Source organism: Drosophila subobscura, chromosome E (genome assembly GCF_008121235.1).
Source record: "Drosophila subobscura isolate 14011-0131.10 chromosome E, UCBerk_Dsub_1.0, whole genome shotgun sequence".
In the NCBI taxonomy this organism is placed as follows: domain Eukaryota; kingdom Metazoa; phylum Arthropoda; class Insecta; order Diptera; family Drosophilidae; genus Drosophila; species Drosophila subobscura.
This window is the reverse complement of record NC_048531.1, coordinates 10,627,331-10,653,276: the sequence shown is the minus strand read 5'-3', so window position 1 is coordinate 10,653,276 and position 25,946 is coordinate 10,627,331. Positions and strand designations below refer to the sequence as shown.

The window sequence follows — 25,946 nt, the reverse complement described above, 5'->3', positions numbered from 1 at the left end:
TTGCTTTTGCTTTTGCTGTTTTTGTGTGTGTTTTTTTTTTGGCCCAGAGAAAAAGTCAGACGTAGATGGCATAATAAAAACGTCATGTCCTTGTCCGCTTGGCTGGACTACGAGTACGGGTGTGTGCTTGTGTGTGTGTGCGTGTGGCCACCAGGATCATTCGTAGGCCTCAAGGTGCCAAGTGCCGGCTGGATGCTTCTCCCTACTTTTATTGTCTGTCATTTCTGCCAGCCAACATTATTTCAGTTTTGTTCCTTTTGTTTCATTGTTTTTTCGCGCGTCATTATTCCGACTTTAGCATTTGTTTGTTTGTTTTGCAGCGGCCCCCGGGCACCCAGGGCACTCCTGGTCTGTAGGCCTGCTTTTGGCCATCCATCTTGGCCCTGCCTGTCTCGCTCTCACACTCTGACATTGAGTGACATTGCTGGTCAACTGCCAATGTTCTCGTCTCTGTTTTTGGCCTTAATTAAGGCTTCAGGTGTAAAGTGCTCATAAAACGGGCAGCGAACACACAGATCGAAGGAGCCCTAAATGGGAAACGGATTGCAAATTGATTCTGTGGAAAATAAACCTGATTTGTGGCAGACTGAACTCTCCTCAAGGTGCTGCAAATCGATAATATTCCTCTTTGGCGGTTCTATTTATTCGTTTCTCCCAAATCCATATACTTCCCTTATGTACAATCTTCTTTTTTAAGTCTTAGCTGACTCCTTCCTCCTTCTGTTGTTTCCTACTCATTTCATAATTTGCTCTAATCTTTCGCTCAAAATGTTGGCCGCGGGAGTCAATGTCCTGCCAGACCTTTTTGAGGTCTTCATTAAGTTTAATGTGAGATCTCCTGCCTCCAATCTCTGAGGCGGCGGCGGTTGCAACCCTTTAATAAGCAGATAAGAAGCGATTTTTATGCTGCGTCTGCCACAGGGAGGAAGTGCCGCGGATAACTCTATTAAATGTACAATCCGAAGGCTGTGGGGCAGCCAAGTTCATGGCTACGTTAGACCAGAAATGAAGTGCCAATTGAATGGCAATCCAATGCACACACCCCTGCCCATCTACCCCATTACCCTCGACAATTACCAGCACTACAAATGTACGAGCAGTTGGCAAGGTGTCGGCAGGCACGCATTGTCATCTAACAGATACTTGGGGCTGTGGCTGGGGCTGTGCCTGGGATTGCGTGCCGCCTCTCGGAACAAGCCAGAGACACGCAACGCAGCCCCGAACCGCCTCCTGCCATTAACAACTGCCCAAAATACACAGGTATTTTATGATTAAAAGCTCCATTTGCATGCCCCGAAATGCAAAAGGCAGGGTAGGGGGCAGGGGGGCAGGGGCAAATTGCCGCTTGAGTCATGCGAGGCATGAGGCAGGGCCGTCTCCTCATCATAAGCTCATTAAACGGTAGTAAGACGAGTCGATTCGCCATATAAAAAGACTGCAGAAAACGTTGGAAATTTGCATAGCTGCACGCGATGGTACCACGAGGCGTGCACCTCTCTCTCTCCCCACTCCACGGAGTTTACGTAATTGGAAAGTGGCGTCAGAAGAGGAGCACAAACACACAAAGGCAAGGGAAACGAACGTCGAGGAGAGAGCTGAGAGCTGAGAGCTGGGGCTGGGGCTGGGGCTGGGGCTGGGGCTGAGCAAATCAATTGATTTATTTGTGCGGCACAAGCCAAACGACAAATTAATGCATTTCCGTTCTGCCGCAATGATCTGGCAGCCAAAAGTCCCAGAGATTGCGACATTTCCTTCTCAACGAGCCAGAAGAGACTTTTGTTCTGCTGGAAAATGCTGGAAATAGATTTATAGATTTATAGATAGATGTTGCAGGCATAATCTGGGAGGATTTACACATGGATTTCATTCACAAAGTTGTAACAAAATATCATTGAAAGGATTATAAATATGTCCCCGAACTGCTGCACCCCTTCAGGACTTGTTTCTGGTGGAATCCTCACTTCAGTTGCCTGGAGGCATGCCATTACTTTTACCTTTAGCAGCCCGTAGATGGCTGATATCTCAGCACTCAACGGCCTCGAAGATATAAATGATGATAAATGCCGTGTGTAGGGGAATTAAGTTCAATTTAAAGGGTATTTAGGGATCAGCAGCACATCAAGCGGCCATCTATCGATCGCAGCCGCAGACACTCTGTGGAGGGGCAGACAAAAAGGTAAACTCCTTTTTTTTCTGCTTTCTGTTGTTGGGAGTGACGAAAGATCATGTCCATTAGGTCGTCTGCCAGTTAATGGCTGAGGAACACAAAAAGGGCCACAACGGTGGCCGTTGCCCGATCCGTTCCACATTTGATGCGAGAGAGAGAGAGAGAGAGAGAGAGAGAGAGAGAGAGAGAGAGAGAGAGAGAGAGAGAGAGAGAGAGATTGATATGTTTCCCGGTGGGGCCCCTAGAGAGACGATCAGCGTTCAGCTCAGATCATAATGCACTGATTATAGTTTTGTGGTTTTTAATATTCATGTCGATCCGAGTCGGATAGCGATATTTGTTTGATGAATTTATTGCCTCACTGATCATCGAACGGCGATCACCGATCAGCCGCAGATCAACGCACGGCGGCATTTTGTTTTTATCCGCGGCATTTCTTTAATGGGTTTTTGGATATTGGATTGGTATTGGTACTGCTATTGGTTTGGTTTTGGGTTTAGAGCCTCGTAAAATGCACAATTTAACGGTGTGCGGCATGGAGTGTGCTATGGTTATGCGTCTGGGGTCTGTTCTTCTTGATTATCTCAACGATAATCGTGCTTCCATGTGGCATGTGGTTGGGTTTTATTGATTAGAACATGACTATCGCCAGACTATCACAGAGTTAACTGATAAAGAAAGGGAGTAGAACAAGGAAATGTAACTGGGGGACTGCGGTGACAAATTGATGCTCAACTGCCGTTCAGATTTATTCCCACGCAAGACAGATTCCAGGAACTTTTGGTTTCTATGGTGGTTCAGTGGCTGCCCTGCAGTGCCCCTACCCCTTTTGGGCCTCTTCTTCTGCTTCAGGTCGAAGGTTGAAGTGCGTAATTGCTGACAACGCGAGCAGCTCCTTTTGCAGCAGCAGCAGATCAAACGCTCTCCCATCGCTCATTACCCATTGAAGGGAAGCAAAACCCTAACGCCGAAAGAAAGTCTCTCGGGGGCTTTGAAGAGAAGCCGAAGCCGCAGAGCCAAAGGCTTCTACTTCTTTTGTTATTCAAATTCAATGAGACACTTGACAGGGGCCAAACTACATCAAATTGGCGCTTAAATATTTCCCGAGCCCGAGCCCCGAAACTGTGGGAAACAATAATATTGAAACAGAGTTCAGGTGTAGGAAAGCGCATTTTTCCTGCCTTTTTCTTCTACTTCTTCTGGCTTCAACTGTAAACTTGGCCATGGAATGGAATGGAATGGATGGCCACTTGAGTTTGTGAAGCGTTAAGTGGAAATCAATGGCGAGTTCCAGCAAGTCTCAGTCGCATTTTCCCGCTGCCTCTTTCTCCAACGAAACCAAAAAAACTGTCGATCTGCCACCTCTTTCTCTCTGTGTCGTTCTCTCTGTTCTTCGCTTTGGACTGACGATCGGCAAGCGGTACACTTGTTCAGCTTTGTTGTTGACCATGTTTTCTTAACCGTTTTCCCCTCACTCCTCTCCTCACCTATTCAGTGATCTGCTCTGGCTGGCCTGGTCGCGCGGTAGGTAAGAATCGACTCAAATCGAATCTTTTTTGGAATTTTCTTTTCGTTTTTTTCTGCTGACGTTTGTTGTCGTCGTCGTCGTCGGCGTCTCTTGGAAATTTGTTTGTGCTGGACAGCGGAAATGCATTTATTTGCTGACGTCTTGGACTGCAGTGGACTGTGGACAGTGCTGCAGATGAAGAGGGGCCTCCTCTCCACTCCACTCTCCTCTCCTCCATAGCGTTAATTGATGAATCTGCGCGCCGCAGGCAGTGGTTCCCCCCCAACCCTATCCATACTCTCTGTACGAATGGTGCTATTTCTTGGAATCTCTGTCACGCCATGATTTCCTTTCCAAGTCGAACTTTCTGTCGTCTTGTCGGTTCGGTTTTCCATCTTATATTTTTCGGGTTTCTTGCACTCTGTCCTCCTCCTCCTCCTCCTCCTGCCCCTGCGCATTCCCGTACCCATTCCTTTCACAGGGTTTCATGTTAAACACATCTATTTATACTTTAATGATGTTTGTAATGATGGTGCTAAATATTTCCCACATTATTAGCACCTCTTCGGCGTCTGGGGCTGTAAACTCTGGGAAATGCTTGGTCAAGTCATTGAGGGATTTAACTACAGAGTGTAGGAAAGTAGAAACGGAGAGTTGGAAAAGGATTACATGGGCATAGCTGTGCGTGGTGGTTCAGTTAATCCTTAAGAGAGTATACAGATTCCTACTTTTGTTGGGCATGATTGGATCCCTTAAGAAGCAGCTCAGAAATGGCATATTTTATCCTCTTTTCGTAGGCATTTTTCACTCAGTTATAAAGTGATCTCCACATGGCAGTCGCCTTTGATTGATCGCTGGCGCTGCAGCCGCCAACGATGCCGAACCATGCTAAACATTTTTAATGAAGTACAAGGCAAACACAGGGCCGGAGGCAGGGCTGCGCCGCTTCTAACTTCTAAGAGGAAGAGCAGAGGAGAAGAATCCCCAAAAAAAAAAGACAATGAACGGAGCTGGGGCCATGGGACTAGCGACTGGCCCTCGTTCATTATTTGATGAAGAAATTAACGGTTTCGTTACTTGTTACATGAGCAATGGCAGCGCATCCCAGGGGCTTGGGGTTAGGTGTTGATTGGGCAACGCCCTGGACAGTGGCAGGGGGAGAGCCTGCAACTGATTGCGTTCTCACAATTTATGGCCGCACATGATGAGCTATAAAATGTTTTATGACCCCCGGAGTCCTAGCCCCTGAGGCAGCCCATAGGTGTTTGGCTGCCACCCTGCCGCCATCCCAAAAACAGAACCCAAATCTCATTCGAAACGAGATCCCAGCCACAATCCACCTCAACAATTTTCTCCTTCTGCATGTTTTTCGGTTTTGTCTGAAATTAAATCAAGTGATTTATTGACGTGTTGCCCGCTTCTGTTTCCCTGGGATTTCTCGGTGTGTTTGTGGAAAATGGGAAAATGTTTGTGGTTTCCTCTTCTTCTGTTGGGGTGGTGAAAGTTCCCTTCCCCCGGCATAGGCCCTTCTTCTCCCACAAAATTGATTGAGATGTCAAGATTCATTAGCAGCAGCGAGGAGCAGAGGGTTGCATTTCCCTTTTATTGGTTATTTTCCAGCTAACTGGGGACTTCGGCTAACCAGCCATAAATTTCAATGGGAAATTCCCAGCCAAAACAAGTGATGTCCAGTCCCGCATAAGCCTCATGACCAGCAGCTTAGTGTTGGTGAGTATTCAGGATAATCCCTGCACCGAAGGACTACCTGAGCTTAGCCATGCAAATGAATGAAGCTGCTGAGGCTCTGCCTCAGGGTCGTCGTGGCCAAGAAGGCGTGCAAATTGACAATAGAACTTTTCGCACATTAAGGCCTTAAGTGGTGTCTCTCTGTCCCTCTCTGTTCTTTTTTTTCTTGCTTTTCTTTATGCTGCTGGTTGACCAGCTGGAAATTTTCACGCGCACTCGCAACAAACAATAATGTTTTTGCACCTGTTGTTCAGCAGTTTCGCCTGAACCCTGAACCCAGAAACCAGAATCCCGGCTCGTCCTTTGTCCCCTGCCCCGGCCGCACCTTTACCCTGCTGGGTGGCTGCATAGCTCGTGCTGGTCCTCGACCCTCGGGCCTGCAGCTGCAGCCGGCTCTCCTCTAATTGGCCATGGCCAAGCGCAGAGCTCTTCTTGCTGTTTTTTTTTTCGGAGTGAAAGTTGGCCCGAAGCGTAGCAAATTTTGATGATTTCCTTCTTGTTGTTGTCCTCTTTTTTTGGTAGTTTTTTGTGCAATAAATTTTGCTGCACAAAACGTATTGGTTGTGGAATATCAGATAAGGTTTTAGAACAATGCTGAACTAGTGCTGATTGCCATGGAGCTGTAATTTCATTTAAGTCTCTCACTTTCTTGGTGTAATTCTCCAAATTTCTTTATTACATCTCCCTTCTTCATTAGCATAACTGCTGCAATTGCTGTGGAATTTCTTTGACTTTGAATGACATTTGAGGGCGCATTATGAATAGTTAAAAAACCCCGAAAAAAGTATCTAACAATTGCACTGGTTGTGGTTGCAATTGCCGAGCCAGAGAGTTTCCATTGTGATGGAAATTAAAGCAAACAAAAACAATTGTTAAAATATTTGGTGCCAAGAAAGAAATTGTGAAGGCATTTCCTGCAGACGCGACGTGTCTCGATAAACAAAAATACTACAAAAAAAGAGTGGGGATGGCACTTGAGGCTGTGCGGCGGCATTCCTGGGCGTTAAGTAGTAAATTTATTGCAATCGGGAGTATACTTACGTATCTGTGAAATGTCTGTCACTGAGACTGTTCCTGCCGCAGCTAGGTGTATGGCTTTGTTGTGTGCACACTGTGACATTATTACGTAATCTTCTACTGTACATAATGCACCTGAAATCACCACCTGGAAAGAGAACAGAGAGAGAGAGAGAGAGAGCGTGGAATTAGATGCAGTTGGAGTTCCTTTATTCCACCCTTTGTGTGGCTCCCCAACCCAATCTAAAATATATACGGTTCCGTTATCATTACCGCTATCTATGAACAGGCCATCAATATTGTATCTAACAGATACAAAAACAGCAGAATAAAACTGAAACCTAAATTGCATAGCAATGTTTACACCTTGTCACGACAAAAACAACAACAAAAATACCCAGATACAAGCGATGTTGTTTGCTCTGCCACTCAGAGGAGTGCCCACTGTACTCCGCTGCACTATTTTGTTGTTGTTGTTGTGTGGCGTATATCGGTAGCACACCGTCTATCAATCGGTAATTTATCATGTTTGATTAGTTGTCTTCTCTTGATATATTATTACATTCACATTAATAATCGCGCCATTTGATTTAATGAATTTATTGTTTCGCCTGGCGGCCGTCGCTCATTTGCTGCTCCCCACACACCCGGCCGTCCCCCCCATTACCCCCGTTGACTCTATGTCTGCGGGGTATTATTGTGCCAGGTCAGGTTGTAAATCATATCACGGGGGGACCCAGATTTACTTGCGATATATATGGACAGGCGGACAACCATGCGTGGAAGGTGAAGTGGCAAGGTTTGCGGCAGAACCCCTTTTATAATTCCATCGAGGACAGAGACATCGGGCATCGATCGTATATCATACAGTCACAAATCCCAGCAAATTCTCAAGATTTATGCACTAATTTATACATTCCACACTGGCTGCTTATCTATTCCTTTATGGGAAATGTGGAAAACAACTAAAGAATTTACCATAAAGGAAATGTTGCAACTTTTCATTCAAGTTTTACGGGACAAACCAAGAGGTTTTCTCCCTCTAGAAAAATCTGAATGAATATCGTGCCACACCTTATCTTCATTCATAATTTCATCAAGCCACAAACAAAAAATGAAACGAAAAACGAAACCCTTTCTGTGCGGGGCCTTGCGACGCTTTATTTATTAGAACTCTGTCGATAATTACAAAATAATGCGTTTTGCCTCAGCACACCAACACCCCCTTTGCCTGCCCCGTGCACCACTTCAGTGTGCCACCACCACCAGCCCTACCACCACCCTCCCTCCAGCAAGTATCTTGAACCAACTTTGAGCAAACGCTTGGGAAAATACTCGAAACGAGGTTACACGGAGCATAAATTCATGGCGAAGAAGTGGGCGATAGCAGTACTTTGTAGAGTGTGCGCCTTGATAAGATTCTAAAGAGCTTCTCTGGGTTTGGGGTTCTGGGTTTGGGTACGCGGTCTAGCGCGGGTTCTGTTCTTCTTTGAGTCCAACGTTTTGCTACCAACTTGAACCCAAGCATCGAGCGATTGAGGAAGTGTTTGCTTGGCTTGTAAGTTTCCTTGTAACTTGGCTAATTAGCCCGAGCCGATACGCGCGCTTGATATATGGCGCGAGGATGGAGCCTTGACTATGATTATTTTCTATTGTTTTATGGGGTTTTCAAGTGAAGGATTATGTGGAGATATCCAGTAAGCAATACTCACAATAAAAAACAGCAGTCTCTCTAACTGATTCGACATTCATTCGGCGATTAATGTACATAATTTTAACCCATTTACTGCCAGACGGGAGCAGTAAACTAATGCTTCAAGAGGCGAGTGGCTGCTGCTGCTTGGGCGATAAGTGAGCGTCGGCGGCGGTAGTTAATTGATTGGGATGACATTGGGCGTCGTAATCCCCATGTAATCGCTCTTCACTTCACTTGACCGATACCAGTACCAGGCAGTTCTCTAGCCCTTAGCCCGAACACATTTCCTCTGTTGTTGTTTTTGGTTTCTTGGGCAGGCAGGCGGCGTTCCGTTTGCGTTTCAGTTTCACTGGTAAATGCAGCGGCAGTTGTCGTTGTCAGCCCAAATGAAAATGAAATCCATTGCAGGGGCACACAAACACGAAACACACACACAACACACAGAGAGAACGATACACTCAACAAACACACACGCGATGTACTTCCGCTTCCGCTGCGACAATAAATTTTTGTTGTGTTAAACTTTTATTTTTGTGTATAAATATTTTTTGCACCCTGTGGCACGTACAACTTGGACTGGGGACTGGGTCTCCCGTCAAACGTTGAGGGTATTCGTCGGAGTATTCGCTGGGTTATTCGCTGCTTGAATATTCGTATTCGTAATCGTAATCGTGACTGAATCGCGTAACGGCACAAGACGTAAAGCACAGAAACGGGGCACAAGGCAGACACAACGTTGAACGTCGATTGAATTATCGAGACTAAACCGAAGCGAAACGTGCGACATTTTTGGTTTTGTGTTTTTCTTCCTTACCACACGGCCAACAGCAGCAACAGCAGCAGCAGCAGCGGCGGCGGCGGCGGTGGCAACAGCAACATCAACAGCGGAGGCAACATTAGCAGCAACATCCACTCCACACAGCAACAACAGTTTGAAAAGTTTCGTCTCTCACTTTTTGTGTGTGTGTAGTGTGTGCGGGTGTGCGGTTGTGTGTGAAGCGGCCATTACTGCTGCCGCCTGCAGCTCTGCAGTGCGACTTTTATAGCATGCGAGAAATGGCAGCGCACCAACAGAGCCAACAGCTGTTGCCGTTCGAACCTGTTGTCCGTCACTGTTGTATGAGCAGAGTTAGCATCGGGGACTCGCTGTTATGAACAGAGGTTCGATGCAGCAGCGGTTGGAATTTGAATGAAACATTTGAAGAATTTTATAGAGCTTTGCATTAGATATAGAGGGATTATCTCAGGAATTATATTTGCATCTGTAAAGGTATATGTTAGATAACATGCTCTATCGTTTGTATATAGGGTATCTTAGCCTCAAAATGTGTTGCAACCACATATTCCGATCGATATTTGTAATTGCATGTCAAACAACTCTAATTAGTTGTCCATTATTAGTTCGACCCACTAATTAGTGCGACTAATTGAATTAACTGACCGCCCAGATGCATCCCATTGTCCTTTCAATTGTGCCTTGGCTGTTAAACATGTCGCTACTCAAAGTTTCGCTGTGGACTCCACTCCTGGCAGTGGTTGCGGCACATCCAGTTGACCCTCGAGTTGTGCATCAAAACTCACATTTACTATGGCCTCTCGGGAGAGCAGCTGCAGAGATTACCCATGCGGAGCAATCAACCAAAGATGCTGCTCCAGGGAAACATCAGCGAGGAGCTAAAGACCCAACACGATGCTCCAGTGCTTATCATAACGCCACTGGGAAGCGATTTGGAGGGCAATCTGGAAGCTGTGAGCGTGCTTCAAGCGTATCTCAGGGATAGGCAGTTCAATGACATCTTGCTAATGGATATGCAGAACAAAACCAGCCATGAAGATACTTTCAAAGCCTATTGGGATGCAGGATTTCCGCATGTTCTGCTATTCTCTGGCGAGGATCAACTCTGGACAATGAAACCTCATCCGCGGCTCGCAATCATTCGCACAACGCTGCAGCAGTATCTTTACCAGCGAAACGCCAAGGATCTGATGGGCTATCCTGTGCGTGTGCTCGTCACCAATGATCCGCCACATTCGTTTGTGAATGAGGACAAGTCCGTGGCGTCGGGAGCTCGCTACCAGGGCAGCATCATCAGCAGCTTCAAGCTATTTGCCAAACACTTCAATGCCAGCCTCGAGGCGGTGCCTTTCGACGGACTTCGGCGCTACCGCACGGAGGAGTGCCTCAGCCTGGTGATGTCCAACGTGACGGACGCCTGTGGCAGCATCTTTGTGATGACCTTCCGCTACCCCCCACCTCGCAGCCGGTGCGTCTGAATCGCGTGGCCATCATGGCACCCTTTGGCAATCCCATCGAGAAGTTCCACTACTTCTTTCGACCCTTCGACCCCCCCGTCTGGCTGTGGACGGGCCTCAGTGTGGCCTACATCGCCCTGCTGGGTGCACTGCTGCATCGCTGGCGCTTTGGCCGCTGGGATGTGGGGCAGTACCTCCTGCTGGCCGTTCAGAGTTTGCTGACCCGCAGCCTCGCACTGCCGCAGTGCTGCTCGGGGGGCAACCGACTGCTGCTGCTGCTCCTGCTCTTCGCCACGGGCTTCGTGCTGTCCAGCCTGTACATGGCCCAGCTATCGATGATGCTCACCACGAGGCTCTATCAGCGGCCCATCGATTCCGTGGCGGACCTGAAGGCCGCCAATGTCAGCATCCTGCTGCAGCATCACAACGTGGGGCCGAATTCGGTGTACGGCAGCTCCGAGGAGCTGCGTGAACGCTTCCTCCTGGTGGAGGAGTCGCTGCACAAGCAGCGACGCGATGACCTCGATGCCCGCTTCGCCTACGTGGACTCCGAGGACCGCATGGACTTTTATCTCTACCAGCAAAAGTTCCTGCGGCGGCCACGCATGAAGAAGCTCCTCGATCCCGTGGGCTACACCTGGGCCGTGCAGGTAATCCGCCAGAACTGGCCGCTGGAGCGGCTCTACAACGAGCATGTGCAGCGGCTCTTCGAGACGGGGCTGCAGGAGAAGCTCGTCGGGGATGTCCACGAGCTGGCGGTGCTCGCTGGCTTCCTGCGCTTCCTGCCCACCCAGTCCGCCGGCATCGATCCGCTGCGACTCGAGGACATTGTGATGGCGGCCATGGTGCTGGCCGGGGGCCACGCCCTCGCCGGGATCTGCTTCCTGTGCGAATTGCTGCTGCCAAACATTAATGAGGCTCAATCTCAATCTCAATTAAGGCAATGGCAATAAAAGCGGAGAACACACCCCCGAAAGTGTATCACAATGCTGAGGCGATTAGGGTCGCAACAAAGCGAAAAGGGACGCATGTGGCATCCGTTGGATAATGGGGCAGCAGCAGCAGCAGCAGCTACAGAGAGGGGAGAGAGAGTGCTGTCCAGAGTGCAAAAGTGTGTCATGTGGGTGGCGTTCTCAGCGGAAGTTGCCGAAAATGCAGCTCATTTGATTGAACATTGATTGACAATGTCCCTGGAACAGAGCAGAGCAGAACAGGAAGCACCACTGACAGTCGATGGATGGCTGCTTCTTGCCACTCGGTGTCCTGTCGCCCCCGTTCCCATTGTTCGCACAGACAATAGCTGTGCTCTTTGTTGGGTTCTTGTCCTTGTAATCCCCAACCCGATTATGGTCCATTGTCAGCCAGCAGCCGATGCCTGACGACTGACAGGCACTTGGCGTGTTGCTCGACTGTCCCTGTGGATGGGATTACATCGCTTGCTACTCGTTTTTGCGCCCATTAAAGTCACGTTCAATTATGGTTAGTGGGCGGAAAGATGGACATTCAATTGAATGGGATTTCGCGGATTATTTCCATATCTAACACTCAGTCCAAGGGTCGTTCAGTCTGGCACAATTTCATCAGTCTGCGTCTGAGTCATGCATTCAATAGACTAGAATTTCAACTGACTGGTAAACAATTGCTTTACACTTTAAGCAAAACTGTCTATCAGGTGGCGACGCTGCTGTTGCCAACGTACAGAATTTCGATCCTCCTGCCTCAGCCATAAACACATCTAAAGTTTGAACGTTGATCATGTGAGCTTTTTGGAGAAGGTTGAAACTGTGCGAAATTATCGCCCTTATCGCTGTGACGTCGCCAGGAATGTGCGACCCGAAAGATTGCCACACGATTAGATTTCCCCCCGGCCCAAACCCCACACACACTCCAGTCCAGCCGCAGAACCATCGAAATATTCAATGTTCTACGCGTTGTCAAGTGTTCAAAACTGATGATGGGTGAGTGGTGTTCATTAGCGAAATATTATGGATGTCAGTGTAAGATTACGAGCTATTATTGGAGCCACTCTGGAGGGCCAACTTCTGGTTGGTAAACCCCCCAAAGGCTCCTTATCGTAAAGGCGTTTGCTGTAAAGAATGTGCGGGCCTTCGTGGCCAGTTCAAGGCTAATCGTAGGTCAGTCCCAGACGCAAATCAATCTTTATTTTTGGTTGGCAGCCAATCAAGCGTGGAGTAACAAAAAAAGCTAATTAATTTCGCTAGTCGCGGCGCTCATCAAACTAATTGGCCAGCAGCGTGGGTGGCCTTTTGGCCAACTTCCACACAGACTTTGGATTTAATTGCATGCGCCGGTCGTTGAGAACCTGCCAAAGACACAAAAACACTCACAGACACACAGCTTATTGTCTAGTTAATAGCTTAAAGCGGGGCTAGACGGAGCTGCTACTACTAGTCAGCCAGCAGGAAAAGCAACCCAAGGCAAAGGCAAAGGCAAAAGGCAACGCCGCACTGCAAAACGGTTTCTTATAATTTGCCGTTTACCGTTTTTGGCCTTTTTGACTTCCCGACATGACAGACAATTCTGCTGTTTGCAGCAGCAGCAGCAGCTTTTTTTTTGCTGTTTAATAAACTTAACAATTTAATTTTGTTGGCATTTTTTTTGTCTTTTGTATTGATTGTCGCGTTGACAGCCTCCCCGCGAATTGGCTTTGGCCCCCACTTGAACTTTGTGGCCAACGGGTGACCAGCGGACTGGCTTCCTAGTCGCCGGAACGAGACTCCAGCCCACAACTGACTTTGGCCCCTCTCTCTTTCTCTGTCTGTGCCACGCTGAAGCGCCGGGCATTTGCTGTCAATCAGCGCAGCATTAACCACTCAGCGGGTGCTGCTGCTGTTGCGGTTAGCAGTGGGTGAGGGGGTGGCGGTGGCATATCACCCAATCAATAACAATGACTGATTACGATTAAAACTGTTGCCCCGTAGCAGGCACACACACGCCTTTTGGCCTTTTGGCGAGCCTCCTTTCAGCCAGAGAGAAAACGAAAATGAGTCACGCTAATGAGACTGCCCTGGGCTGTGGCAACAATGGCGCGGAAATGCCAGAGCGAAAGCTACGCAGGTGGCACATCCCAGAGGTGCAGAGATTGGCCTTCAGGCTGGGGGTTCTTTCATTGAATAAAGGAAGCAGCAGCGTAGTTTGCAGTGATTAGCTCATTCATTGCCATTTCGGATACTTCAGATGACCAGGCATTATTCCTCCGCTTATCAGTCAACTGGCGCCGACATTCACGTAGATACAATCACAACTTTCGCACGTTGAATGACGCGCAAGTCGAAGACGCGCACTGCCGAGGAGCTCCTCCGCTGGAGCTGGCTGTCCCACACAGATTTATTGCACCAGCGAAGCTAGCAAAGTCCCCAATAAAGATTGTGGGCCCAGTTTTGAAATCAAAACAAATCGTAAATAAATCGGAATGCGAAATTCCTGCAAAAAGATTCCATTGGGCAGGCACAACGTCTCCTCCGCTTCGGCGTGAGGCGGTGGCATCCGCTGCTCCGGCTGAGCTTTGCCCCCGAATCGTATATTAGGCAGGTGCACAGACCACAAGTCACCTTATCGGACATTCGAGCTGCTGTTATTATTTTTGGCATCGATCCCGTCCAAGCATTAATGAGCATTAATTGATTTCCCTCGCCGCTGCGGCGGTGCCAGATTTATGGGTACAGGATCTTGCGGTTTCCGCAAAGTTTTGGGCTGAGGGCTGGGCACGTGTCGAGCCACAAAATGCCGAAATTAATCTGAAAAGTACTCGTATTCAGAGTCAGCCGGATGGGTGCTCTGTTTCGCAGTTTTGTAAACAGAAAACCGCAAAGCCAACAAAATTTACACCGCAGCCACAGGCACAGGCACAGCCACAGCACCACAGCACCTGCCCCTGGACACGGGCCAGACGTTTGGTATACAAATTTATATATATTGTATTTCTATGGGTTTAATAATACATGCGCTCTCGTGTGCGAGAGTATTTGTACTCGTGAACTGCCGTCGGGCGATTCATGTTTGACAAGTAATAAAAGTGATTAAAGCAAATCTAAACACTTGTTCCCTTGTACCCCTCCAGACAGAGAGAGAGAGAGAGAGAGCGGGTTGGGGTTGAGTGGCAGCGACTCATTTGTTAATCAAAATGCAAATGTAATCAATAAAACGGAAGTCAACATTGGGGCGAGGGAGTAACGTGTAATTTGGTTATTGTCCGTAAATGTAATAACATAATGGATCTCCATTCCACTTGCACCATACCCTTTGGCAGGGTATGAGGACAGCCCTCACCCTTTACAGTGCACTGCAGTGGCTCAGGGCAAACCTTTCGTGGCCAAGCCAGAGCATTGCATTCAATCTCTATTCAATTTGTGCCACTGTACTCCGCTTGGCTGTTAACAACAAATAAAAGCCTTTCCCCCTTTTTGGGTAATGAGTCTAGCCGTGTGGCACGGCAGTGGCCCTCGTGTTGCATGTCAAGCGGCATGAACATGTTGCCAAAGGTCTCTACTTTTACTTCTGCTTCCCATTCCCGTGTTTTATTCCTTGGCCATCATTCGTACGGGCGGCCTTTTGGCATTTCGGTTGCCATTTTCCAGCGGAAATGTGCGCCAAAATGTTTGCGTGCCTTCCTCCCCGCCACCGCACACCAAGGGAACGGGAATGGGAATGTAATATGTTGGAATATTTGAAAATTAAGAAAAACAACCTAACAGCGGGTGCAGGAGGAGGAGTGGGGGTGTGGGGTGTGGGGTGGGGCAGAATTCTTGGCAAATGGCGCCCGGCAAATGCGTTCATTGAACTGCCGCCCGAACGATGAAATAAAATCAACAGAAAACACATTTAAAAGGAAAATAAATATGTGGCGGATAGCTGGCGACAGCTGGCAGAGGAGCTGAGGACGAAGGACGAAGGACGATCTAAGACAAACAGCGGAGCGGATTTATGGGGTCGGTCGCCGGCTCGTCGTCAGTCGCCCTGCCCTGCCCTGCCCTGCCCTGCCCCGTAAGACGGAAGCGGAAAGACGCGCAACTTGCAACTGACACAGAAATCCACAGACGGGTTGGGCCATGCCACCGCAGAGCGAGGAAGCTGTCAAAAGGCTGTACAACCCTTGCGGCCACTTCTGCTGCTTATCCTTTATGTTTTTTGTCTGCTTCTTGCACTGCCAAACGGAAACGGAATCATGTTGCCTTATGCCACAAGAACGGGGCTCAAGACGCTGCCTGGCTCCTGGGGCTCCTGGGGCTCCTGGGGGTGCTGCAGCCATGTGTTCTGTCCTCTTTGGGGTGAAATTGATATGCCACAGCCACAGCCAGAGAGACTGAGACACAGATACTTACTGTATCTCGTGTCTCCATGTTTAATGTGCAGAAAATTTCAGATTTTAATCATCCATTCGGTTATCGAATACTTTGTGGCAAGCTGTTGCCGTTGAGGGGGCGCGGGGGGAGGCGTTACTTACGCCTGAATGGGCGGGCGCAATCCAAGTGAAATATCTGAAGTAATTGCCACGGCTCGTTGCATAAGCGGGACACAACAGGTCGTATTATTAATAAATATATATTTTGCCGCTCTACAATCGAGAGGGAGGACCGCTGCCCGCCATTCAGCTTCAAGCAAAGGCAAATCTGAAAGAAGTTCTTGCATCATTCAATCAGATTTTTGCCAGCTAATGATGATAAATCAAAATACAAAATGTATAATAATCAAAATATTATTGTTGGTAACATTTCTGGTATCGCCGTCAGTTTTTGAAGCCATAAATTTGCCCGATCAGAGACAGTTTAGGCCCCGACTCAAGGCCTGTCAGTTGGCCGTCGTCACTCTTTGCGGCTGCTCGAAGTGAAGTGAAAAGTGAGAGCGAAGTGAGAGTGAGATTTTGTTGTCAGCGGCCTGTAAAAATATCGAATATCGCTCGCTGCAAATGTCTGAAATGTGAAAATCTCTGGCCGTCAGATAGTGTGGCAATCGATGGAAATACGTCAACGAGTCAGTCACATTGTCAAGGTCGGAATTCCATGGAATTGCTTAAAAAATCATAATAAAATAGCTAAAAATTAAAAATAGAAATAGGGGGAATTATGTGAAAAGTTTGAAAATATAATGGTAGCATTTTGGCTGCGAAATAATTGTGTAATTTGCATACTTTTGACTGCTTTTGTTCTACTAAAAGTCCGTAATTTCCTACACTTTAGGCCACTAAGTGGCAGTGCCTAGCTCCCGCCTTGAAGTGGGTGTGGCTGTGGCTGTTTCTGTGGCTGAGACTGTGGCAAATGCCACAATTTGTTGCGCTCCATTGCGCGTGGAAATTATTATTTTCGCTTTTTGTGGAAAATCTCATTAGGTTTCGGGTTTTTTTTTTGTGCTAAAAAAAGGATGCCGTAAATATGGGTTTCGCGACTCAACTTTGTTCCAAATTGAAAAGCTCACTGACCGTCGCAACAGCAGCAGCAACAGCCAAGGGGCATGCGGCAGGGGCAGTTGCAGTGGCTATCCTTTGGGGCAACGTGTTTACCTGGCATTTTAATTAAGCGCAAAAGTTTTATGAACATTTCTTTAATGGCTGTACATAAATTCAGCGGAGACTCTTTCTGGCCAAAAGAGCAGTCGGCGGCCGCCCTGGGGGAGACAGATTCTGGTTTGGGGGGTTACAGAATCAGATCATAAAACGCACGGCAGGCGGCTTTCGGCTGGCGATCATAAATGGAAAGTGAATTTTATGCCAATCATTAAACAAAGTTGTGAAAAAGCGAAACGAAACGTGAAACGTTTTGTATGGCCGAAGTCGGGTCGTGGGTGTCTCTGCTGATATCTTTATCCCAACTTTGTAGCCTTATCGATTGCCGCCTGATAATTGTTTGACACAGTGTGTGCGGCATGGGGCAGCGGTAGCCGCCACACTTGAGGGTGTCATTCAACCCGCGTTGAGCTGCAACTGCAACTGGCGTGCCCCTCTGCATTGCCGCTTCTATAATGTAACTCTATCTGGCAGATACGCAGGGTTTATGTTTATGGCAGTCACACACGCACACACACACAGACTTAGACTAGTTGTTTGAACAAGCAACTGGAGCTGGAGCTGGAGCTGCACTCCATGTATCAATATCCAGAGGCACTCAAAGTAGCCGTGAATCCATGAATCATTGGACAAACTTTTTGTGGATGTACTTTCATTGCCAGTTTGTTCTTCCCCTCAATCATTCACAGTTTATGCATTGATTCATTTGCAAATTCATTCATGAATTGTTACTGTTGATTATTCATGAATGCCCGCCATAAACTACTCATGATCAGCGCTTAAGCAGGAACCATTTTTTTCGGGTTTTTCTTTACGAATTTTTGCATATCTCAAGGGCCCCGGACTGCGTTTCGGAATGATTTATTTGCATATGCAACATCGAAATGCACTCACAGTGGCACCCCACCCCAGCTCTACCCTTGCCCCCCCCACACAGAGTGAGATGAGCTTTTAAGTGGCCGACCCTCGACTTTTCGGCTTTTGTTGACTCGGAGGAGAGGGCCCTGGGCCCACCTTCTCCTCCCCGAACTGTCACCAAAGTGCTCCACATTTTTTTATTTGCTTTGTGTTTATTAACAGTTGCCTCGCCCCGCCTCTCCCCGTTCCTCCCTTGTGCCCTTCCGCAACTGCTTATCCAGTTTAATGGATTTTTAATGAGTCTCAAGCGGTGCTTTTGAGCGGCCTTTCGGCATCGCAGCGGAAAGTGCAGTTTCATTTGAATCGCTTAATCCTGTTTCGCTGACTTTCGTTGAGTAGAAGGAAGACGCTTCCAGAGATTTAAAGATATTTTCATGCCCAATCTGTAGACTGATAATTTTCATTGAGGAAAGTGCCAATCAATCGTCTTCTGTCGTCAGTTCAACGTGAAAGGAGTTCACGACAAACATGCAATAACTGAGAATAACTGCGAGAACAAGTCAGCAATGAATAAATACAGAAATAAATTCCAATTTACCAATTCTTATGATGGCTATGCCGCTGACCAAGGCCGTGACCATCGTACAGATAAGAACCACAAAGTTGACCAGCAGCCAGATGCCTATGTAGGCAGGCTTCTCCTGCATAAACGATGGAAACTGTATCTAGGATCTCTTTCGAGAGTGACCGGACTCACCCTGATGGCGCCATAGATCAGCATTAGATCGTTGAAGGCCATCAAGTAGAAAGTGCCCGCGAAGCAGGCCACACATGTGCCGGTGTGCATTGTCCTAAAGAACTCGACTATGTTGTCGGGAAACTCATTCATGGCCACCATGTACCAGCCGTAGCTGCCGAGAGCAATGTCCGTTAGGCCAAACAGACAACCCGTTAGGATCACACCCAGCCGCAGGGGCAGGCAACACAAGAACTTTGCCAAGCGCACCATTAGCCCCACAGAACTCACAAAATATTTCAATTTCGATTGATGTGTTGGAAAAATTTGATAGATTTTGGGATGTACACTTTGCTGATAGAAGGTTCTGGTCTGCCACAGTAAGTTCTGGCCATAATCCCACATACTCCAAGCTGGAGTACGTACACTATCGGTGGGTGGGTCTGGTTGTTGGGTTGTCTATCTATGCGCTTTCCAGGAATTCCATCGAGTGGCGGGCCCTCAGATCGCTTGTAAAAATGAAACAAAAAAGAAGGTTCGCTGCCGTCTGGACAACATTTCTTTTGATCAATTCCACTGACACGGAAGCGCCGCAGATATCAGCGACTGATAGCAGCAGACGCGACACTCGAGTGGGCGTCACGAGTCATGGCTAAAATATTTGGCCAAAGTAAGTCGCCAGCAGGGGCAGGGCTGGGGACTGGCATAGCCAACCCCAAAGAGCTAAGGTCGTTGGCCATTCCATGAGGGGTTGAGATGGTGCTGGGTGGGGCTCCATCGATAAGACACTTTTCGACACCCAACTGTCGAGTGTTGTGTTTTGTGTGTGTTGAGAGGAGCCCAGTGCCACTTTCATTTATCGCCAATGGAATTTTAATTGAGTGAACGACCAGTGTGCCAGGTGCCGGGTGCCGGGTGCCACTGCACTTTGGAATCTCGGCCAAAGTTCAGTCAATCGACACCACTCGAGTGATCCGATGCGACTTTCACACACGTTGCACGATAGCGAAATCCCACCAGGCCATGTGCGTGACTGTACATTCGTGCCCTGACCTAAGCCACACACAGCACACTGATTAGCGCCCGTTTTAGGGGGGTTCCCTGTGGATTATCACAACAAAAAAAGGCATCGGTTGTGTGACCGGAAAGCTGTCTTAACTGAACGATCGGAGCACAAAAAGGTATGCTGCCAAGAGGATTACAATGTCCCCACGATTCCTTCTTTTGTGTCTTCTCTTTCGGGAAAAGTACAGTTGCGCGCTGAGCACCTGTTTGAGGCGTGTGGCAGAGACTTGTTTATCGTTTATCGCAAAATGTGTTCGCTTTGTTTTGTTAATCCAAACACACAACAAATTATTTGACAAGCGGAGTTAATTGATTGTATTCTCGTGCCAGCCAACAAAATTGCTAAACAATTATCGATGATGGCACACGATTGTACCCTGCTATAATTTCATAACATAACGAAATTTCGTTGGACTTTGCCATCACATTTACTGTCAGAGTTCGGGCATACTCCATACCATGGCCATGGAAGGGCGCTTCAACTATTTCTGTGCTATGAATTCCATGGAAATTAATTGAAATTCCTGCACCATGAATGTGTGTAATCAAGAAACATATTTAAGCCATCGAAATCTATACGGGTTTAGACTTTAATACCCATCGAAAGTAAGGTAAATTCCGTATTGTTTTGCTTTAGTGGTAGGAAAATTCCACAAAAAACAAATGGGTAGCATTTGGGAAGTTCTTTGATCGAAAACTAATGACAGATTAGACATAGAATAAATGAAAAATTCTGTGGATAAATGCCTTTTGATTCCTTGATTTCCTTATGCCCAACGACAGGTTGCCACACTTTTGCCACAACGTTCTGTAGGGTCTTGGGTAGCTCTTTTGCAGATAAGACAAAATGCGTTTTGCAATAACGGAACGGAACGGACGGAACACTCTCTATAAGTCACACACACACATGAAATAAATGTCTCTGTTTGCACTAGGAGACAACAACGTCGAGACAACATTGCGACTAGGTTCTTCGGGGGGTTCTTCGTTTGCCGTCTTGCGTGTTACAGGAAATAAACAACAATATAGTCAGTCGTAAGCAATGCTGCAGTGTCACACACACACACACACACACACCGTATTGTTGTGCTTTTATTGCAGTTTTTCCGTCGAAACATCCAAATCATGGCAGTATCTACGAGTATCTTAGGGAATGGAATGGAATGGATATGGCATATGGCAGAAATCATCATCATAAACTTTAGCTTCGTCTCTCTCTCGTTCTCGTTCTCGTTCTGTCAACACAAGCCACAATCACAACAAAAAGACCGCCTGCCGCTCCGCTCTCGCTCTCCGTTTGTGGGCCGAGGAGGTGTGTCTTCTACACTGAGCGGAAGTTTGGTTTCTGATAAAAAAAAAGCAGCAACAGAAAGGGAGAGTGTTGCCGGCCCCCCAAAAAATCAAAAGATTCTCCAGATTCCTGTGGGGCTTTTGAAAGTCTGTGCAACAGCGGAAGAGAAAGCTGTTTTTTATTGTTCTTATTTTATGGTGGATGGATCCATAAGTGGGTCAACATCTGCCGTTGACACAATGCGACTGCTATGATTATTCCCATTAACATGGCCTCCCTATTCACAACTAATTCGAATGGAACCATTTACTGCCGATTCAGTAGCCAAATATTTGCTTGGTTCTACGATAAGCTCAGAGCAGACCCCGAAATCGATTATCACTTTTGATGGCCTGCCAAAAAGAAGCACAAAAGGCGCGGGCGGTCGGGCGCTTATCTAAGTGCGCAAATAGCAAGCAAAGGTGAGGAATTTCGCTCAGTGCAACACTCGGACTGTCATTCAATGGCAAGACAGGCATTTTTATCGATGGGGAATACGATGGGGGAGCAAACGAACGAAGAGAAATGCGTGTCAGATACGACAGGCAAAGGAGCAGGCAGGCAGGCAGGCAGGCAGGCACACCGCCACACACCATAATAATAATAATCGTCGTATCTACCATAACAATAATATATGAAAAATAATAATTGTGTGTCTCAATGTTTGCTCTAGATGTCAGCGCCTAGCGCCAGGTGCCACAAATGGTCGGGGGAGAACGGTTTCTTCTTCCATTTAGATACAACACAGGGGCAAGCGGCAGGCCACAAGCCACAAGCCACACAGCACACACAGCACAACCCACAATTGGGTTGTCAGTATCTTTATATATTAATCAATAAGAGCAGCCATCAGCGATAAGATTAGAACTGGAGCTTCGTCTGTTGGCTCCGTCCTCTGGCACAGGCACAGGCACAGGCAGGAGTGGGTGGGTGGCTATTCCACCCTTCCAGCCCCGCGGCGAACCTTTTTGGCATTCGAAATGATAACATTCCAAGCTGACATTTGGCCGAAACTAAGCGAAACAATTGATAAATCTAATGTTTGTGCAGCATTTACTACGTACAAGTGGCCTGCCATCGAGTGCTCTTCCATCAAGACTTTTCGCATGTGGTCATAATATTTACATAAGCCAAAAGGGGAGGAGGGAAACATTTGCCAAACCAATTTGTTATTCAGAGTACTAAATACACGCCTCGGTTCGTTTATGGGTTTATGTGAATGGTTCGTGGAAACATCTGCGCCACTTGCAATTTTCTATAATTAATTTTCAATGGCTAAAATTATGCAACAGCACAACTCCAGCATCCACTATTTCTGCCCAATTTGTCTTCCTGTTGTTGGTTCTTTAAATGTTACGATCCCTTATTGATAACGAATGGCAAATGTACGACGGAATAAATTCATATAAGTAGCCTTTTATATAAGATATAGTCATAGGCCCCACCGGCAATTGCTTTTACTGCCCGTCATAAATATGAATGTTGTAAACGGGGGATCCAACAAAGATGTTATGGAACTCTGCTAATGCCACAAAAACAAAAACCATCTGCAAGTCCATTTGCAGAACGAAGAAAATTGCATTATTTGCTCAGACATTAGCCAAGTCAACAGCACACAAGCACACACACTGCATGGAAGCGGAAATTGTGTCCGTGAAAGCCGGAAAGGTATTTTACAGAAAAAGCCTTTTAAGGCGGCTAAATAATTCCCTAGACTCCCTCTCTCTCGCTCTCTCTCTCTCTGTATGTACAATCGAATGTGCCGCCGGACGGGACAGCAGCATAAATCAAAATCACTTGGCCCTGTCATTCGGGGTCTTAGTTCTGTTTTATTTCTGTTTTCCGTAGAAATCGGCAAATGAATTTATGGCATCGCAACGGAATCATAACGTATTCATATCATATCATATTATGTCCAGATTACTAAAGACTTGCTTGTCCAATTTTCGTATTCATATCTCGGCAGCTGTTTTGAATTTCCATTGGGTCAAAACCGTCAACGATAAGGCGGACTCCGGAGTCTAGACATTTCTGTGTGCGTATAGGCCACGGGCTCCCTACCTACCCGAAACGATTACAGATTGGGCAATCCACAACTTGCTTAAAGGATACTTTCGGGAGTATAATAATCTCTAATTAATGCTTGCAAAAACCCCAATTGGAATTATCTTTTACACACAATTCTGTACTCTAAAAGGAAATTGTTTTTCGCGTCTTTATCTGCAACCAAAAACCATTTAAGAACTTCCCCGATTAATCAATGCTTGTCAGTGTGATTGTAAGAAACACGTTTTTGTTTTTCGCCAATGCTCTTCCTCGCAATCGTCGAGCACGTTTTTAAAACGCGACAAGAAAACTTTCCGCTGTTGACCAAAACAATGCCCGATGGCAGAGATTAGTGCGCAGAAAGCACTAAAACAAAAAAAAGAAACAATAATCGAAGCGAATCGAATCTAAACGAAACCATAACAAGTTTTGGATACATTCTGGGGGCTATGGCGTGGCCTTGATGGCGAAACAGATTTCGTGTCTACAAACGAAAGAAAGTTTGGCCAAAAAATTTGGATTCTTATCTGGCAAATGCAATTAGAGACCAACTTACATATAGCTCTTGGTATTTATAGGGGGTAATTCCAGGTACCAAGAAGTATATGTTTTTGTACCATATAAATGTATATCTAAACGTAGATTCCATGCCGTAGCAGCTGCTGCTTCTCCGGTCGTTTTGCTGGGTGCTGCCTCCACGCCATCTATTGACAATTCAATTAACGTTTTGAAATAATTTCATGATAAGCGCCACAATTGGGCGCACAGCACCAGCACACCTCAGTAAAAACTCGTAATAAAACACCAGAGCTGGGGCAGAGAATTGGGAACGCACACGGCAGAGGCACCAGACCAGACCAGACCAGACCATTGATTGGGCCATAAACTTCTTGCTGAACGATAAAAAACGAAATTTCTTTGGATATTTTAATAATTTCTACCCTTGGCAACCAGTTCAAGGATTTTTCTGCATTTTCCTTGGGAAATCCCTTAGCCTCTACACTAATTTCCATTTAATTTCTGCACATAAATCATTTGCCATCACTTGCACGACATCTCGGTATAAAAACTAGAGTTCTGCTTGGAAAAAAACTTAGTTCCGTTCAAAGTTTCATTCCGAAATGTAGGAAATTAAGAGAAAAGAAAAGATAATGGAAAGTTTCCCAAAATGACACAAGTGAAATCCCCGTGTTATCTGTTTGCGTGTTTGGATTTCATTGATGAAACGATTCACTCAAAACAAGAGGAGTCGCTGGCAGCCTTGGGGAAATGCCATTAAAGACATTTGCCCAGTGATAAGATAGATGATTCCACAACGGAGAGTGCCACAGAACTTGAAGCTAATTCTGGAATTAAAATCCAGCCGCATGAACCATCATTTTGCGTTTCAGAAAAGCTTTTCGTCATCGATACTCGAGTCGTTTTTTTGCGTTTTACACCTAGATATCGGTTGTTCCGGCGGTGTCTGTCTGTCTGTGTGGCCGTCCGCCTGGCGCCAATCAAAATATCGACGCTATCAAGAGAAAAGCCCCAGCACTAAGCCATCATAAAAAGCGCCGCTAATTTGGCCCTTGATTGCCCATTTATTTGCTCGGCACACGCTCATTGCCACCATAGAGGTGATGGTGATTCCCGTGTAAATATTAACCCCTTGGCACTGTTCCACCTGTGCATTAGATATATTAAAATTCTGCCACCGATCCAGCCATCCATCAGCTATAAAGAAGCCTTCAATCCCATGGCTTATAGGCAGTCCATTCCTTTCCTTCGACTGTCGCACTGAGTCAGCAGTTTAGCTAGCGCTTCAGAGGCCAAGGTTCCCTCCAGCGAGAGGACACAATAAAACTGTGATTTATACATGCGAAATTAGAGCAAGAACTAAATTTGTGAGTGCATTTGGAATAGCCGCAGCACGTGAGTAAATAAAAGAGATTTTATTTGTGAAAATGATTTGCTGCGCAATGAGGACTATAAAAAAGTGCAATCAAGAGAGAGGATAGTTTCGGGGATGAGGATAGCTTCCCATGAAGAGAAACATTTATATCTTCACCATATATTAACCGTACGCCATGTGCTACCAGCTAACATCTACTCAAATTTGATTTACATTTAGAAATCTGCTAAAATATATAAATAAATCGAGACAAAACATAAGAGCAAAAAACTTCCTCAATTGCAAGTGGAATTTGGTTTGGCATATCCAAAAATAATTACTGCCGTCTCAGAATTTGCATACTCGAGTGAATGCGAAATGCGAAATGCTAAATGCTCAAAATGTGTTGTATAAGAGGTTCAGGTACTCGGTCTCGTAGATGTTTCTCGCATGCCTAGGGCATGAGGAATACACTTGAGCGGCCAGCAGCAGCAGCAGCAGCAGCACAATATAAAAATTATTCCAAGCGCTTCGAACAATTCAATCAACTCGAAGCGAAGCGATCAACTCAAGTCTCCAGGTCTCAGCCTCAGCCTCAACCTCAGCCCTCAGAGCGGACCTACCTCCGCTTCGGAGTGCCAACGCATGCCAAAATAATTCGCAAAAAATACGTTCATTTAGAACAAATAAGTAAATAAATGATGCGCGCACTCATTACTGGTAAATACTGGGGAAATTGAATGGAAGACCTGCCTCGAAACGGAACTTCGAAGCGAAAAGACGTCGCCAAATGTTTGTTTCACGCCCGAGGAATTTCAGTTATTTCAGTTATTTATTTCGGCACATTAACAACAATCGGCAGACGACACACACACACACCGGGGGGCATGGCATACCTCAAAAAATTGATTGCCAAATAAATGAATGTGTACAAATATTACCAAGAGTCGGAGGAGAGAGAGGAAGATGTGCGGCTCGTTGGAATGGAAAAACAGTATAATTTAATTAGCGATCGCTTGTTGCTTGTCGTTTTCGTTTTTGTATAATTATTTACTCGACATTTCCATTGTAGTTGCTTGGAGTTTCTTTTCTCGTGCCAATATTTACCCAATCAATCGCCAATTGATAGCGA

General features: G+C 46.5%; 3 protein-coding genes across 5 annotated transcripts in view; 1 reads left to right on the top strand and 2 right to left on the bottom strand.

Moving 5' to 3' along the window:
* LOC117892192 (cell wall protein DAN4) overlaps nucleotides 1–25,946 on the bottom strand; it is a 50,197-nt gene that overhangs the window by 12,520 nt on the left and 11,731 nt on the right. The window contains exons 1-2 of one of the 2 annotated variants that reach the window (XM_034798283.1): nucleotides 8,150–8,567; nucleotides 6,462–6,585 (exon numbers count right to left, since the gene is read on the bottom strand). In XM_034798283.1, coding sequence (XP_034654174.1) covers nucleotides 6,462–6,585; nucleotides 8,150–8,185 — 160 coding nt within the window. In that variant the 5' untranslated portion in view covers nucleotides 8,186–8,567. Of the gene's footprint in view, nucleotides 1–6,461; nucleotides 6,586–8,149; nucleotides 8,568–25,946 lie in introns of those variants that run through there. The other variant, XM_034798281.1, reaches the window with a different exon arrangement.
* LOC117892474 lies at nucleotides 9,757–11,339 on the top strand. Its single transcript, XM_034798725.1, is given in 2 exon segments — nucleotides 9,757–10,380; nucleotides 10,383–11,339. Coding segments are annotated over 2 exon segments (1,581 nt in total).
* Nucleotides 18,001–18,802, bottom strand: LOC117892196. 2 transcript variants are annotated; one of them, XM_034798288.1, is made up of 3 exons: nucleotides 18,522–18,802; nucleotides 18,363–18,465; nucleotides 18,001–18,301 (listed from the first exon to the last, which is right to left on the bottom strand). In XM_034798288.1, the coding sequence occupies exons 1-3, from the start codon at nucleotides 18,771–18,773 to the stop codon at nucleotides 18,282–18,284; spliced, it is 375 nt and encodes a 124-aa protein (XP_034654179.1). In that variant the 5' UTR covers nucleotides 18,774–18,802; the 3' UTR covers nucleotides 18,001–18,281. The 2 variants fall into 2 exon arrangements, with proteins under 2 accessions (XP_034654179.1, XP_034654178.1); XM_034798287.1 differs by having other exon boundaries at nucleotides 18,007–18,311.